The sequence below is a fragment of the Oncorhynchus kisutch genome, unplaced genomic scaffold, assembly GCF_002021735.2.
Source record: "Oncorhynchus kisutch isolate 150728-3 unplaced genomic scaffold, Okis_V2 Okis06b-Okis10b_hom, whole genome shotgun sequence".
NCBI classification, from domain to species: Eukaryota; Metazoa; Chordata; class Actinopteri; order Salmoniformes; family Salmonidae; genus Oncorhynchus; species Oncorhynchus kisutch.
This window is the reverse complement of record NW_022261983.1, coordinates 20756925-20770719: the sequence shown is the minus strand read 5'-3', so window position 1 is coordinate 20770719 and position 13795 is coordinate 20756925. Positions and strand designations below refer to the sequence as shown.

Below are 13795 nucleotides of genomic sequence, written 5' to 3'. Positions count from 1 at the left end.
TGAACTGACTGTTTAATCAGTATATAGCTGTGTGAACTGACTGTTTAATCAGTATATAGCTGTGTGAACTGACTGTTCAATCAGTATATAGCTGTGTGAACTGACTGTTCAATCAGTATATAGCTGTGTGAACTGACTGTTTAATCAGTATATAGCTGTGTGAACTGACTGTTTAATCAGTATATAGCTGTGTGAACTGACTGTTTAATCAGTATATAGCTGTGTGAACTGACTGTTTAATCAGTATATAGCTGTGTGTGAACTGACTGTTTAATCAGTATATAGCTGTGTGTGAACTGACTGTTTAATCAGCATATAGCTGTGTGTGAACTGACTGTTTAATCAGTATATAGCTGTGTGTGAACTGACTGTTTAATCAGTATATAGCTGTGTGAACTGACTGTTTAATCAGTATATAGCTGTGTGTGAACTGACTGTTTAATCAGCATATAGCTGTGTGAACTGACTGTTTAATCAGTATATAGCTGTGTGAACTGACTGTTTAATCAGTATATAGCTGTGTGAACTGACTGTTTAATCAGTATATAGCTGTGTGTGAACTGACTGTTTAATCAGCATATAGCTGTGTGTTTTTTAGAGTCCTGATTCCGTTTTTCTCCGTTGTTTAAGGTTTTCTCAAAAATAACACTTTTTTAAATAAATAAAATAATAATATTGTTTGAAACAGGGTGTAGTTACCCTTTAATGCAAGTGCCCATCTGGAAGAGACCTGTTTCTGTTAGGTTAGCCACGTTTCTGTTAGCCACGTTTCTGTTAGCCACGTTTCTGTTAGGTTAGCCACGTTTCTGTTAGCCACGTTTCTGTTTGGTTAGCCACGTTTCTGTTAGCCACGTTTCTGTTAGGTTAGCCACGTTTCTGTTAGGTTAGCCACGTTTCTGTTAGGTTAGCCACGTTTCTGTTTGGTTAGCCACGTTCCTGTTTGGTTAGCCACGTTCCTGTTTGGTTAGCCACGTTTCTGTTAGGTTAGCCACGTTTCTGTTAGCCACGTTTCTGTTTGGTTAGCCACGTTTCTGTTAGCCACGTTTCTGTTAGCCACGTTTCTGTTTGGTTAGCCACGTTTCTGTTTGGTTAGCCACGTTCCTGTTTGGTTAGCCACGTTCCTGTTTGGTTAGCCACGTTTCTGTTAGGTTAGCCACGTTAGCCACGTTTCTGTTTGGTTAGCCACGTTTCTGTTTGGTTAGCCACGTTTCTGTTTGGTTAGCCACGTTTCTGTTTGGTTAGCCACGTTTCTGTTTGGTTAGCCACGTTCCTGTTTGGTTAGCCACGTTCCTGTTTGGTTAGCCACGTTTCTGTTAGGTTAGCCACGTTTCTGTTAGCCACATTTCTGTTTGGTTAGCCACGTTTCTGTTAGCCACGTTTCTGTTAGCCACGTTTCTGTTTGGTTAGCCACGTTTCTGTTTGGTTAGCCACGTTCCTGTTTGGTTAGCCACGTTCCTGTTTGGTTAGCCACGTTCCTGTTTGGTTAGCCACGTTTCTGTTAGGTTAGCCACGTTTCTGTTAGCCACGTTTCTGTTTGGTTAGCCACGTTTCTGTTAGCCACGTTTCTGTTAGCCACGTTTCTGTTTGGTTAGCCACGTTTCTGTTTGGTTAGCCACGTTCCTGTTTGGTTAGCCACGTTCCTGTTTGGTTAGCCACGTTTCTGTTAGGTTAGCCACGTTAGCCACGTTTCTGTTTGGTTAGCCACGTTTCTGTTGGTTAGCCACGTTTCTGTTTGGTTAGCCACGTTTCTGTTTGGTTAGCCACGTTTCTGTTTGGTTAGCCACGTTTCTGTTTGGTTAGCCACGTTCCTGTTTGGTTAGCCACGTTCCTGTTTGGTTAGCCACGTTTCTGTTAGGTTAGCCACGTTTCTGTTAGCCACGTTTCTGTTTGGTTAGCCACGTTTCTGTTAGCCACGTTTCTGTTAGCCACGTTTCTGTTTGGTTAGCCACGTTTCTGTTTGGTTAGCCACGTTCCTGTTTGGTTAGCCACGTTCCTGTTTGGTTAGCCACGTTTCTGTTAGGTTAGCCACGTTAGCCACGTTTCTGTTTGGTTAGCCACGTTTCTGTTTGGTTAGCCACGTTTCTGTTTGGTTAGCCACGTTTCTGTTTGGTTAGCCACGTTTCTGTTTGGTTAGCCACGTTCCTGTTTGGTTAGCCACGTTTCTGTTAGGTTAGCCACGTTTCTGTTTGGTTAGCCACGTTTCTGTTTGGTTAGCCACGTTTCTGTTAGCCACGTTTCTGTTAGGTTAGCGACGTTTCTGTTAGCCACGTTTCTGTTAGGTTAGCCACGTTTCTGTTAGGTTAGCCACGTTTCTGTTAGCCACGTTTCTGTTAGGTTAGCCACGTTTCTGTTAGCCACGTTTCTGTTTGGTTAGCCACGTTTCTGTTAGCCACGTTTCTGTTTGGTTAGCCACGTTTCTGTTAGCCACGTTTCTGTTAGCCACGTTTCTGTTTGGTTAGCCACGTTTCTGTTAGCCACGTTTCTGTTAGCCATGTTTCTGTAGCAATAATGTGATTGCAGAGTTTGCGAAATTGATGCAAATAACAAAAGACGATATTCTGCCATGTAGCCATAGACTACTGTGTAGTTCCCATTTAACTCTATCGGAAGAAGGTTAGCATTAGCATCATGTTGCTAACGGCTACAGACACACACACACACACACACATTCCTGTTTCAGAAAGTTGCATCTAGTTGATTCCCTACTAACGTCAATATATTTAGTTGATTCCCTACTAAGTTCAATACATCTAGTTGATTCCCTACTAACGTCAATACATCTAGTTGATTCCCTACTAACGTCAATACATCTAGTTGATTCCCTACTAACGTCAATACATCTAGTTGATTCCCTACTAACGTCAATACATTTAGTTGATTCCCTACTAACGTCAATACATTTAGTTGATTCCCTACTAAGATCAATACATCTGGTTGATTCCCTACTAACGTCAATACATCTAGTTGATTCCCTACTAACGTCAATACATCTAGTTGATTCCCTACTAACGTCAATACATCTAGTTGATTCCCTACTAACGTCAATACATTTAGTTGATTCCCTACTAACGTCAATACATCTAGTTGATTCCCTACTAACGTCAATACATCTAATTGATTCCCTACTAACGTCAATACATCTAATTGATTCCCTACTAAGATCAATACATCTAGTTGATTCCCTACTAAGATCAATACATCTAATTGATTCCCTACTAAGATCAATACATCTAGTTGATTCCCTACTAACGTCAATACATCTAGTTGATTCCCTACTAAGATCAATACATCTAATTGATTCCCTACTAAGATCAATACATCTAGTTGATTCCCTACTAACGTCAATACATCTAGTTGATTCCCTACTAACGTCAATACATCTAGTTGATTCCCTACTAACGTCAATACATCTAGTTGATTCCCTACTAACGTCAATACATCTAGTTGATTCCCTACTAACGTCAATACATCTAGTTGATTCCCTACTAACGTCAATACATCTAGTTGATTCCCTACTAACGTCAATACATCTAGTTGATTCCCTACTAAGTTCAATACATCTAGTTGATTCCCTACTAACGTCAATACATCTAGTTGATTCCCTACTAACGTCAATACATCTAGTTGATTCCCTACTAAGATCAATACATCTAGTTGATTCCCTACTAACGTCAATACATCTAGTTGATTCCCTACTAAGTTCAATACATCTAGTTGATTCCCTACTAACGTCAATACATCTAGTTGATTCCCTACTAACGTCAATACATCTAGTTGATTCCCTACTAACGTCAATACATCTAGTTGATTCCCTACTAACGTCAATACATCTAGTTGATTCCCTACTAAGTTCAATACATCTAATTGATTCCCTACTAACGTCAATACATCTAGTTGATTCCCTACTAAGATCAATACATCTAGTTGATTCCCTACCAAGATCAATACATCTAATTGATTCCCTACTAAGATCAATACATCTAGTTGATTCCCTACTAAGATCAATACATCTAGTTGATTCGCTACTAAGTTCAAAACATCTAGTTGATTCCCTACTAAGATCAATACATCTAATTGATTCCCTACTAATGCCAATACATCTAGTTGATTCCCTACTAAGATCAAGACATCTAATTGATTCCCTACTAAGATCAATACATCTAGTTGATTCCCTACTAAGTTCAATACATCTAGTTGATTCCCTACTAAGTTCAATACATCTAGTTGATTCCCTACTAAGATCAATACATCTAGTTGATTCCCTACTAAGATCAATACATCTAGTTGATTCCCTACTAAGATCAATACATCTAGTTGATTCCCTACTAAGATCAATACATCTAGTTGATTCCCTACTAAGATCAATACATCTAGTTGATTCCCTACTAACGTCAATACATCTGGTTGATTCCCTACTAAGATCAATACATCTAATTGATTCCCTAATAAGATCAATACATCTAATTGATTCCCTACTAAGATCAATACATCTAATTGATTCCCTACTAAGATCAATACATCTAATTGATTCCCTACTAACGTCAATACATCTAGTTGATTCCCTACTAAGATCAATACATCTAGTTGATTCCCTACTAAGATCAATACATCTAGTTGATTCCCTACTAAGATCAATACATCTAGTTGATTCCCTACTAAGATCAATACATCTAGTTGATTCCCTACTAACGTCAATACATCTAGTTGATTCCCTACTAAGATCAATACATCTAATTGATTCCCTACTAAGATCAATACATCTAGTTGATTCCCTACTAACGTCAATACATCTAGTTGATTCCCTACTAACGTCAATACATCTAGTTGATTCCCTACTAACGTCAATACATCTAGTTGATTCCCTACTAACGTCAATACATCTAGTTGATTCCCTACTAACGTCAATACATCTAGTTGATTCCCTACTAACGTCAATACATCTAGTTGATTCCCTACTAACGTCAATACATCTAGTTGATTCCCTACTAAGTTCAATACATCTAGTTGATTCCCTACTAACGTCAATACATCTAGTTGATTCCCTACTAACGTCAATACATCTAGTTGATTCCCTACTAAGATCAATACATCTAGTTGATTCCCTACTAACGTCAATACATCTAGTTGATTCCCTACTAAGTTCAATACATCTAGTTGATTCCCTACTAAGTTCAATACATCTAGTTGATTCCCTACTAACGTCAATACATCTAGTTGATTCCCTACTAACGTCAATACATCTAGTTGATTCCCTACTAACGTCAATACATCTAGTTGATTCCCTACTAACGTCAATACATCTAGTTGATTCCCTACTAAGTTCAATACATCTAATTGATTCCCTACTAACGTCAATACATCTAGTTGATTCCCTACTAAGATCAATACATCTAGTTGATTCCCTACCAAGATCAATACATCTAATTGATTCCCTACTAAGATCAATACATCTAGTTGATTCCCTACTAAGATCAATACATCTAGTTGATTCGCTACTAAGTTCAAAACATCTAGTTGATTCCCTACTAAGATCAATACATCTAATTGATTCCCTACTAATGCCAATACATCTAGTTGATTCCCTACTAAGATCAAGACATCTAATTGATTCCCTACTAAGATCAATACATCTAGTTGATTCCCTACTAAGTTCAATACATCTAGTTGATTCCCTACTAAGTTCAATACATCTAGTTGATTCCCTACTAAGATCAATACATCTAGTTGATTCCCTACTAAGATCAATACATCTAGTTGATTCCCTACTAAGATCAATACATCTAGTTGATTCCCTACTAAGATCAATACATCTAGTTGATTCCCTACTAAGATCAATACATCTAGTTGATTCCCTACTAACGTCAATACATCTGGTTGATTCCCTACTAAGATCAATACATCTAATTGATTCCCTAATAAGATCAATACATCTAATTGATTCCCTACTAAGATCAATACATCTAATTGATTCCCTACTAAGATCAATACATCTAATTGATTCCCTACTAACGTCAATACATCTAGTTGATTCCCTACTAAGATCAATACATCTAGTTGATTCCCTACTAAGATCAATACATCTAGTTGATTCCCTACTAAGATCAATACATCTAGTTGATTCCCTACTAAGATCAATACATCTAGTTGATTCCCTACTAAGATCAATACATCTAGTTGATTCCCTACTAAGATCAATACATCTAGTTGATTCCCTACTAACGTCAATACATCTAGTTGATTCCCTACTAAGATCAATACATCTAATTGATTCCCTAATAAGATCAATACATCTAATTGATTCCCTACTAAGATCAATACATCTAATTGATTCCCTACTAAGATCAATACATCTAATTGATTCCCTACTAACGTCAATACATCTAGTTGATTCCCTACTAAGATCAATACATCTAGTTGATTCCCTACTAAGATCAATACATCTAGTTGATTCCCTACTAAGATCAATACATCTAGTTGATTCCCTACTAAGATCAATACATCTAATTGATTCCCTACTAAGATCAATACATCTAGTTGATTCCCTACTAAGATCAATACATCTAATTGATTCCCTACTAAGATCAATACATCTAGTTGATTCCCTACTAAGATCAATACATCTAGTTGATTCCCTACTAAGATCAATACATCTAGTTGATTCCCTACTAAGATCAATACATCTAGTTGATTCCCTACTAAGATCAATACATCTAGTTGATTCCCTACTAAGATCAATACATCTAATTGATTCCCTACTAAGATCAATACATCTAGTTGATTCCCTACTAAGATCAATACATCTAATTGATTCCCTACTAAGATCAATACATCTAGTTGATTCCCTACTAAGATCAATACATCTAGTTGATTCCCTACTAAGATCAATACATCTAGTTGATTCCCTACTAAGATCAATACATCTAGTTGATTCCCTACTAAGATCAATACATCTAGTTGATTCCCTACTAAGATCAATACATCTAGTTGATTCCCTACTAAGATCAATACATCTAGTTGATTCCCTACTAAGATCAATACATCTAGTTGATTCCCTACTAAGATCAATACATGTTTACATATTGTTGAATTCAGTTTTAATGTCTGGATTCCGTACTCAATGTAGATTTAGAGCCCTAGTGGGTGTGTGTGTGGTGTTTGGTGTGTGTGTATGTGTGTGTAGTGTGTAGTGTATAGTGTGTGTGTGTAGTGTGTGTAGTGTGTAGTGTGTGTAGTGTGTAGTGTATAGTGTGTAGTGTGTAGTGTGTGTAGTGTGTAGTGTGTGTGGTGTTTGGTGTGTGTGTATGTGTGTGTAGTGTGTAGTGTGTGTAGTGTGTGTAGTGTGTAGTGTGTAGTGTATAGTGTGTGTGTGTAGTGTGTAGTGTGTGTAGTGTGTAGTGTATAGTGTGTGTAGTGTGTAGTGTGTGGTGTATAGTGTGTTGGTAGTGTAGTGTGTGTAGTGTGTGTGTGTGTAGTGTGTGTGTAGTGTGTGTGTGTGTGTAGTGTGTGGTGTTACCTATCCTGAGGTCCAGCTCCTGACGGACGTCCACAGCATCACTGACGTTGCCGTCTGGTTAGTGTGTGTAGTGTGTGTGTAGTGTGTAGTGTGTGTAGTGTGTAGTGTGTGTAGTGTGTAGTGTGTGTGTGTGTGTAGTGTGTAGTGTGTGTAGTGTGTAGTGTGTGTAGTGTGTAGTGTGTGTGTGTGTAGTGTGTAGTGTGTGTGTGTAGTGTGTGTTACCTATCCTGAGGTCCAGCTCCTGACGGACGTCCACAGCATCACTGACGTTGCCGTCTGGTTAGTGTGTGTAGTGTGTGTGTAGTGTGTAGTGTGTGTGTGTGTGTAGTGTGTGTGTGTAGTGTGTAGTGTGTGTAGTGTGTAGTGTGTGTGTGTAGTGTGTGTTACCTATCCTGAGGTCCAGCTCCTGACGAACGTCCACAGCATCACTGACGTTGCCGTCTGGTTCCGTTAACATGTCACATGCTCTCCTGATAGAGTTGGGAGTGATCTCAGAGAACCGAGCACGGAACACCTGCACACTGGGCTTGACTGGAACACACACAGAGAGAGGGGCAACTGCTATCACAACACACATTATCCAGCCAGAGGTGCACAAGTGTGTGTGTGTGTGTGTGTGTGTGTACCTGCTTTGCAGACGTCTATCACCTCAAAGCCGATGTTCTCTCCCTCTCTGTCACAATCTGTCCAGATGACAAGCGCCTGGCACTGACTCACCTCTCTCTCTAAGGTCCGCTAGGAGACACACAGAGAGACACCCCCCCCCCCCCCCCACACACACACACACACACACACACACACAGGGAGAGACACACACAGACACACAGCGAGACACACACACAGAGAGACACACACCCACACACACAGGGAGAGACACACACACATCAGACTGAGAAGCTTGTTTGTTTCTGTCTTTCAGAAACTCTTTCTCTGTCTTTCAGAAACTCTTTCAGAAACTCTTTCTCTGTCTTTCAGAAACTCTTTCTCTGTCTTTCAGAAACTCTTTCTCTGTCTTTCAGAAACTCTTTCAGAAACTCTCTCTCTGTCTTTCAGAAACTCTTTCTATGTCTTTCAGAAACTCTTTCAGAAACTCTCTGTCTTTCAGAAACTCTTTCTCTGTCTTTCAGAAACTCTTTCTCTGTCTTTCAGAAACTCTTTCTCTGTCTTTCAGAAACTCTTTCTCTGTCTTTCAGAAACTCTTTCTCTGTCTTTCAGAAACTCTTTCTCTGTCCTTCAGAAACTCTTTCTCTGTCTTTCAGAAACTCTTTCAGAAACGACTTCTCTGTCTTTCAGAAACTCTTTCAGAAACTCTTTCTCTGTCTTTCAGAAACTCTTTCTATGTCTTTCAGAAACTCTTTCAGAAACTCTTTCTATGTCAGTGCATGATTGCAGCATTGAACAACATGCCAATGAGTCCAATCAAAGGAAGTGTCAGAGAACCACAGTAAGATTTCAAGACAGAAAACAGTAACATTTCAAGACAGAAGACAGTAACAGTTCAAGACAGAAAACAGTAACATTTCAAGACAGAAGACAGTAACAGTTCAAGACAGAAGACAGTAACAGTTCAAGACAGAAGACAGTAACAGTTCAAGACAGAAGACAGTAACAGTTCAAGACAGTAACATTTCAAGACAGAAGACAGTAACAGTTCAAGACAGAAACAGTTCAAGACAGAAGACAGTAACAGTTCAAGACAGAAGACAGTAACATTTCAAGACAGAAGACAGTAACAGTACGTTCAACTAGACTACCTTGATCTGAACAAAGTTCTCAGGACAATACTTCTCCACCTCCGCATCAAACAACAGGACAGGATTACAGCTGTGCCTGGAACACACACACACACACACACACACACACACACACACACACACACACAGTTACACACGCAGAGAGAGAGCACTATAGGAGGTGTCGTACGATGACAGAAGTCGTAAATCTCACCATTTCTGGAACTGAGCCTTGAACTCCAGACCCAACAGATGACCTGAAACTGACGTCATACACACCGTCACATTCTGTAGGGACACACACACACACACACACAAAATGAGCCACCACCAAATCCCACACACCCGGGATAGAGCAGGTGTAGTGTTGCATGCTGCTACTTACCCTTCCAAACAGGTTGTATTCATACTCATAGAGTTTATTATAGACGGACAGCCCCTCCCTCTGAAACACAGACAGTTTATTATAGACAGACAGACCCTCCCTCTGAAACACAGACAGTTTATTATAGACAGACAGACCCTCCCTCTGAAACACAGACAGTTTATTATAGACAGACAGCCCCTCCCTCTGAAACACAGACAGTTTATTATAGACAGACAGCCCCTCCCTCTGAAACACAGACAGTTTATTATAGACAGACAGCCCCTCCCTCTGAAACACAGACAGTTTATTATAGACAGACAGCCCCTCCCTCTGAAACACAGACAGTTTATTATAGACAGACAGCCCCTCCCTCTGAAACACAGACAGTTTATTATAGACGGACAGCCCCTCCCTCTGAAACACAGACAGTTTATTATAGACGGACAGCCCCTCCCTCTGAAACACAGACAGTTTATTATAGACAGGCAGCCCCTCACTCTGAAACACAGAAAGTTTATTATAGACAGACAGCCCCTCACTCTGAAACACAGACAGTTTATTATAGACAGACAGCCCCTCACTCTGAAACACAGACAGTTTATTATAGACAGACAGCCCCTCCCTCTGAAACACAGACAACAGACAGTTTATTATAGACAGACACACCTAAGACCCAAACACACACACAGACCCACCCTCCTCGCTCTGCCGTCAGACATGATCTCCGCGATGCCTTTGGCCGCGTCATTCTTCTCCGCCACACAGAGAACCCGTTTGATCTGAGTCCTCCGGATCATGTCTCCCGGGGAGTCTGTCCTCTTCTGTCCGGTGACGCTAAACCCCCTGTGGACCTGGAGCCGTAACGTTAACGGTCGTCCGGATGTGAACAGAGCCCTAGTCAGATGATGTATCAGCATAGCTAGCCTAGCCTAGCCAGGGCGCATTGGAGCTACACTTGTCATAACGTTACACACACACGTCGTGCCCAGCTAACATTAGTCAATATAACTCCTGAAGCGTTGTTACAAACTGTTATTTTGACTGATCCAACAGATTGACACAACATAAAACTGTCCAGATCTCCCGGGTCAGTTAGCTTGATGGGAGTAGCTAGCTAAATCATGTCAAACTTCAACCCTGAGTTTGAAGTTTACATGCCGAAGCTTAACCTTACAATTTTCCTGATCACCTAAACACAATTTACAATGTAACGTGCATTAGCGTGGACCCAATCTGCTAATAAATAAATAGTTTTAAAACTATTTTTCCAACTGAAAGGGTTGGTAAAAACGGCAGATGAATGTGATGTTATTGATTTTACAAATTCCGCGCCTGTCAACGACAGCAGTCGTAAAACGACGATGTCGTAAAACAACTGTCGTAACACCCCTTCCTGTTCGTGTGAATAATACTTTTTATGCCGATGTCCTTTAATTTTTCGCCAAAAATACTACGCGAAGAGTATCTATTTTCAAGATTGAAATTGTGATTCATAATCTTAAATCATGTTGAATGTGTAATATTAGGTTTGTAATTTTAGGACAGTTAGCTACTTCCTTATGTGAGCTGGTCACGTGGTAACTACCAGCGGATTTTAATATGTCGACGGTCAGGATGTACATTTAACATTAAATAGTTTCACCGTATTTACTACTGGCACTTTATTATACCAGTGCATGACGGACCACTGCCGATTTTACCCGGTAACGGTGCACGATTCTCCGGACGAGCAATGTGTCATTGATGGGGTGTCGGGATACGGTCGTGTTCCGTTACGCGTCGTCTGTTTGCCAGATAACTGTCTTGACGTCGGTACTGTACGGGGGACGGAGCCAGAGAGATAGTCCCGGTGTTAAGTGCTATTGTTTATATACAGCGGTGACAGACATACAGACACCCTTTGGTCAGATGTCATGTTGATGTGTGGCCTTCCTGCATCGTATTTTATCATCATGGAAAGACAGGTGAAGACCACTCCCAGCTGGTAGAGGTAACGGGACGCAGACAGACAGACAGACAGACAGACAGACAACCGTCAGTGTCGTGGACTGTTACTCCCAGCGAGTAGAGGGATACAGACAGACCGACAGTCAGACTGGCTCTCAGGCAGACATCTAGCCTAGTGGATGGACTTCCTCTGATGTCAAAGCTGACCCAAGCCCGGTCCAGAGAAAGATGATTGGTGCCCCAGACGTGGTGGCGTTTACTAAGGAGGAGGCTTTTGGGGAGGTAGGGTACCCCAACCCCTGGGTGGTGCCAGAAGAGTTCTCTGTCCCTCTGTTCCCATCGAATAACAACGCCAATCCCTGGGCCAAGACGTCATACGCCAAGTTCACTAAGGACTTCATCCTCATATCAGAGTTCTCTGAGCAGGTCGGTACCAGGGGCAACTCGGGGAGGGGTGTGTGTGTAATGAGCTGACCTTGTGTTGTCCTCCCACCAGGTGGGCCCCCAGCCTCTGCTCACCATTCCTGACGACCCGAAGGTGTTTGGGACCTTTGACCTCAACTACTTCAGTCTGAGGATCATGTCTGTTGACTACCAGGCCTCGTTCGTAGGACACCCCACCGGCAGCGGATACCCACGACTCAGGTAGCTGTCCTAATTTACTATGTTTTATTGTACTCTACTCTGATATCCTATTGTATTTGTATTGTACTCTACTCTGATGTCCTATTGTATTTGTATTGTACTCTAATGATATCCTATTGTATTTGTATTGTACTCTAATGATATCCTATTGTATTTGTATTGTACTCTACTCTGATATCCTATTGTATTTGTATTGTACTCTACTCTGATATCCTATTGTATTTGTATTGTACTCTACTCTGATATCCTATTGTATTTGTATTGTACTCTACTCTGATATCCTATTGTATTTGTATTGTACTCTACTCTGATATCCTATTGTATTTGTATTGTACTCTAATGATATCCTATTGTATTTGTATTGTACTCTACTCTGATATCCTATTGTATTTGTATTGTACTCTAATGATATCCTATTGTATTTGTATTGTACTCTAATGATATCCTATTGTATTTGTATTGTACTCTAATGATATCCTATTGTATTTGTATTGTACTCTAATGATATCCTATTGTATTTGTATTGTACTCTACTGATATCCTATTGTATTTGTATTGTACTCTACTCTGATATCCTATTGTATTTGTATTGTACTCTACTCTGATATCCTATTGTATTTGTATTGTACTCTAATGATATCCTATTGTATTTGTATTGTACTCTAATGATGTCCTATTGTATTTGTATTGTACTCTAATGATATCCTATTGTATTTGTATTGTACTCTAATGATATCCTATTGTATTTGTATTGTACTCTAATGATATCCTATTGTATTTGTATTGTACTCTAATGATATCCTATTGTATTTGTATTGTACTCTACTGTAATGACATCCTATTTTACTGTTTTCTGTTACATTCTATTATATTCTACTCTAATTCTATTCTACTCTAATTCTATTATATTCTACTCTAATTATATTCTGTTCTATTCTACTCTAGTTCTATTTTGTTCTATTCTACTCTAGTTCTATTTCTATTCTACTCTAGTTCTATTCTATTCTGTTATTCTACTCCTGTTCTATTCTGTTCTATTCTACTCTAGTTCTATTCTACTCTAGTTCTATTCTACTCTAGTTCTGTTCTATTCTGTTCTATTCTACTCTAGTTCTATTCTACTCTAGTTCTATTCTACTCTAGTTCTGTTCTATTCTACTCTAGTTCTATTCTGTTCTATTCTACTCTAGTTCTGTTCTACTCTACTCTAGTTCTATTCTACTCTAGTTCTATTCTACTCTAGTTCTATTCTACTATAGTTCTGTTCTACTCTACTCTAGTTCTATTCTACTCTAGTTCTATTCTGTTATATTCTACTCTAGTTCTGTTCTATTCTACTCTAGTTCTATTATGTTCTATTCTACTCTAGTTCTGTTCTACTCTACTCTAGTTCTATTCTACTCTAGTTCTATTCTGTTCTATTCTACTCTAGTTCTGTTCTACTCTACTCTAGTTCTATTCTACTCTAGTTCTATTCTACTCTAGTTCTGTTCTACTCTAGTTCTATTCTACTCTAGTTCTATTCTACTCTAGTTCTATTCTACTCTAGTTCTATTCTGTTCTACTCTAGTTCTGTTCTACTCTACTCTA

At 39.5% G+C, this 13795-nt stretch overlaps 2 protein-coding genes across 2 annotated transcripts in view; one reads left to right on the top strand and one right to left on the bottom strand.

The window, feature by feature from the left end:
• top3a (DNA topoisomerase III alpha) overlaps positions 1-10988 on the bottom strand; it is a 40036-nt gene extending 29048 nt beyond the window's left edge. The window contains 6 exon segments of the mRNA XM_031814446.1: positions 7901-8044; positions 8140-8248; positions 9268-9343; positions 9461-9534; positions 9632-9691; positions 10309-10988. Of these exon segments, the coding sequence (XP_031670306.1) occupies positions 7901-8044; positions 8140-8248; positions 9268-9343; positions 9461-9534; positions 9632-9691; positions 10309-10410 (565 nt within the window). The 5' untranslated portion in view covers positions 10411-10988.
• Positions 10989-11002: 14 nt separating this feature from the next.
• The window catches only part of smcr8a (Smith-Magenis syndrome chromosome region, candidate 8a), a 29807-nt gene continuing 27014 nt past the window's right edge, over positions 11003-13795 (top strand). The window contains exons 1-2 of the mRNA XM_031814447.1: positions 11003-11986; positions 12057-12205. Coding sequence (XP_031670307.1) covers positions 11789-11986; positions 12057-12205 — 347 coding nt within the window. The 5' untranslated portion in view covers positions 11003-11788. The remainder of the gene's footprint in view (positions 11987-12056; positions 12206-13795) is intronic.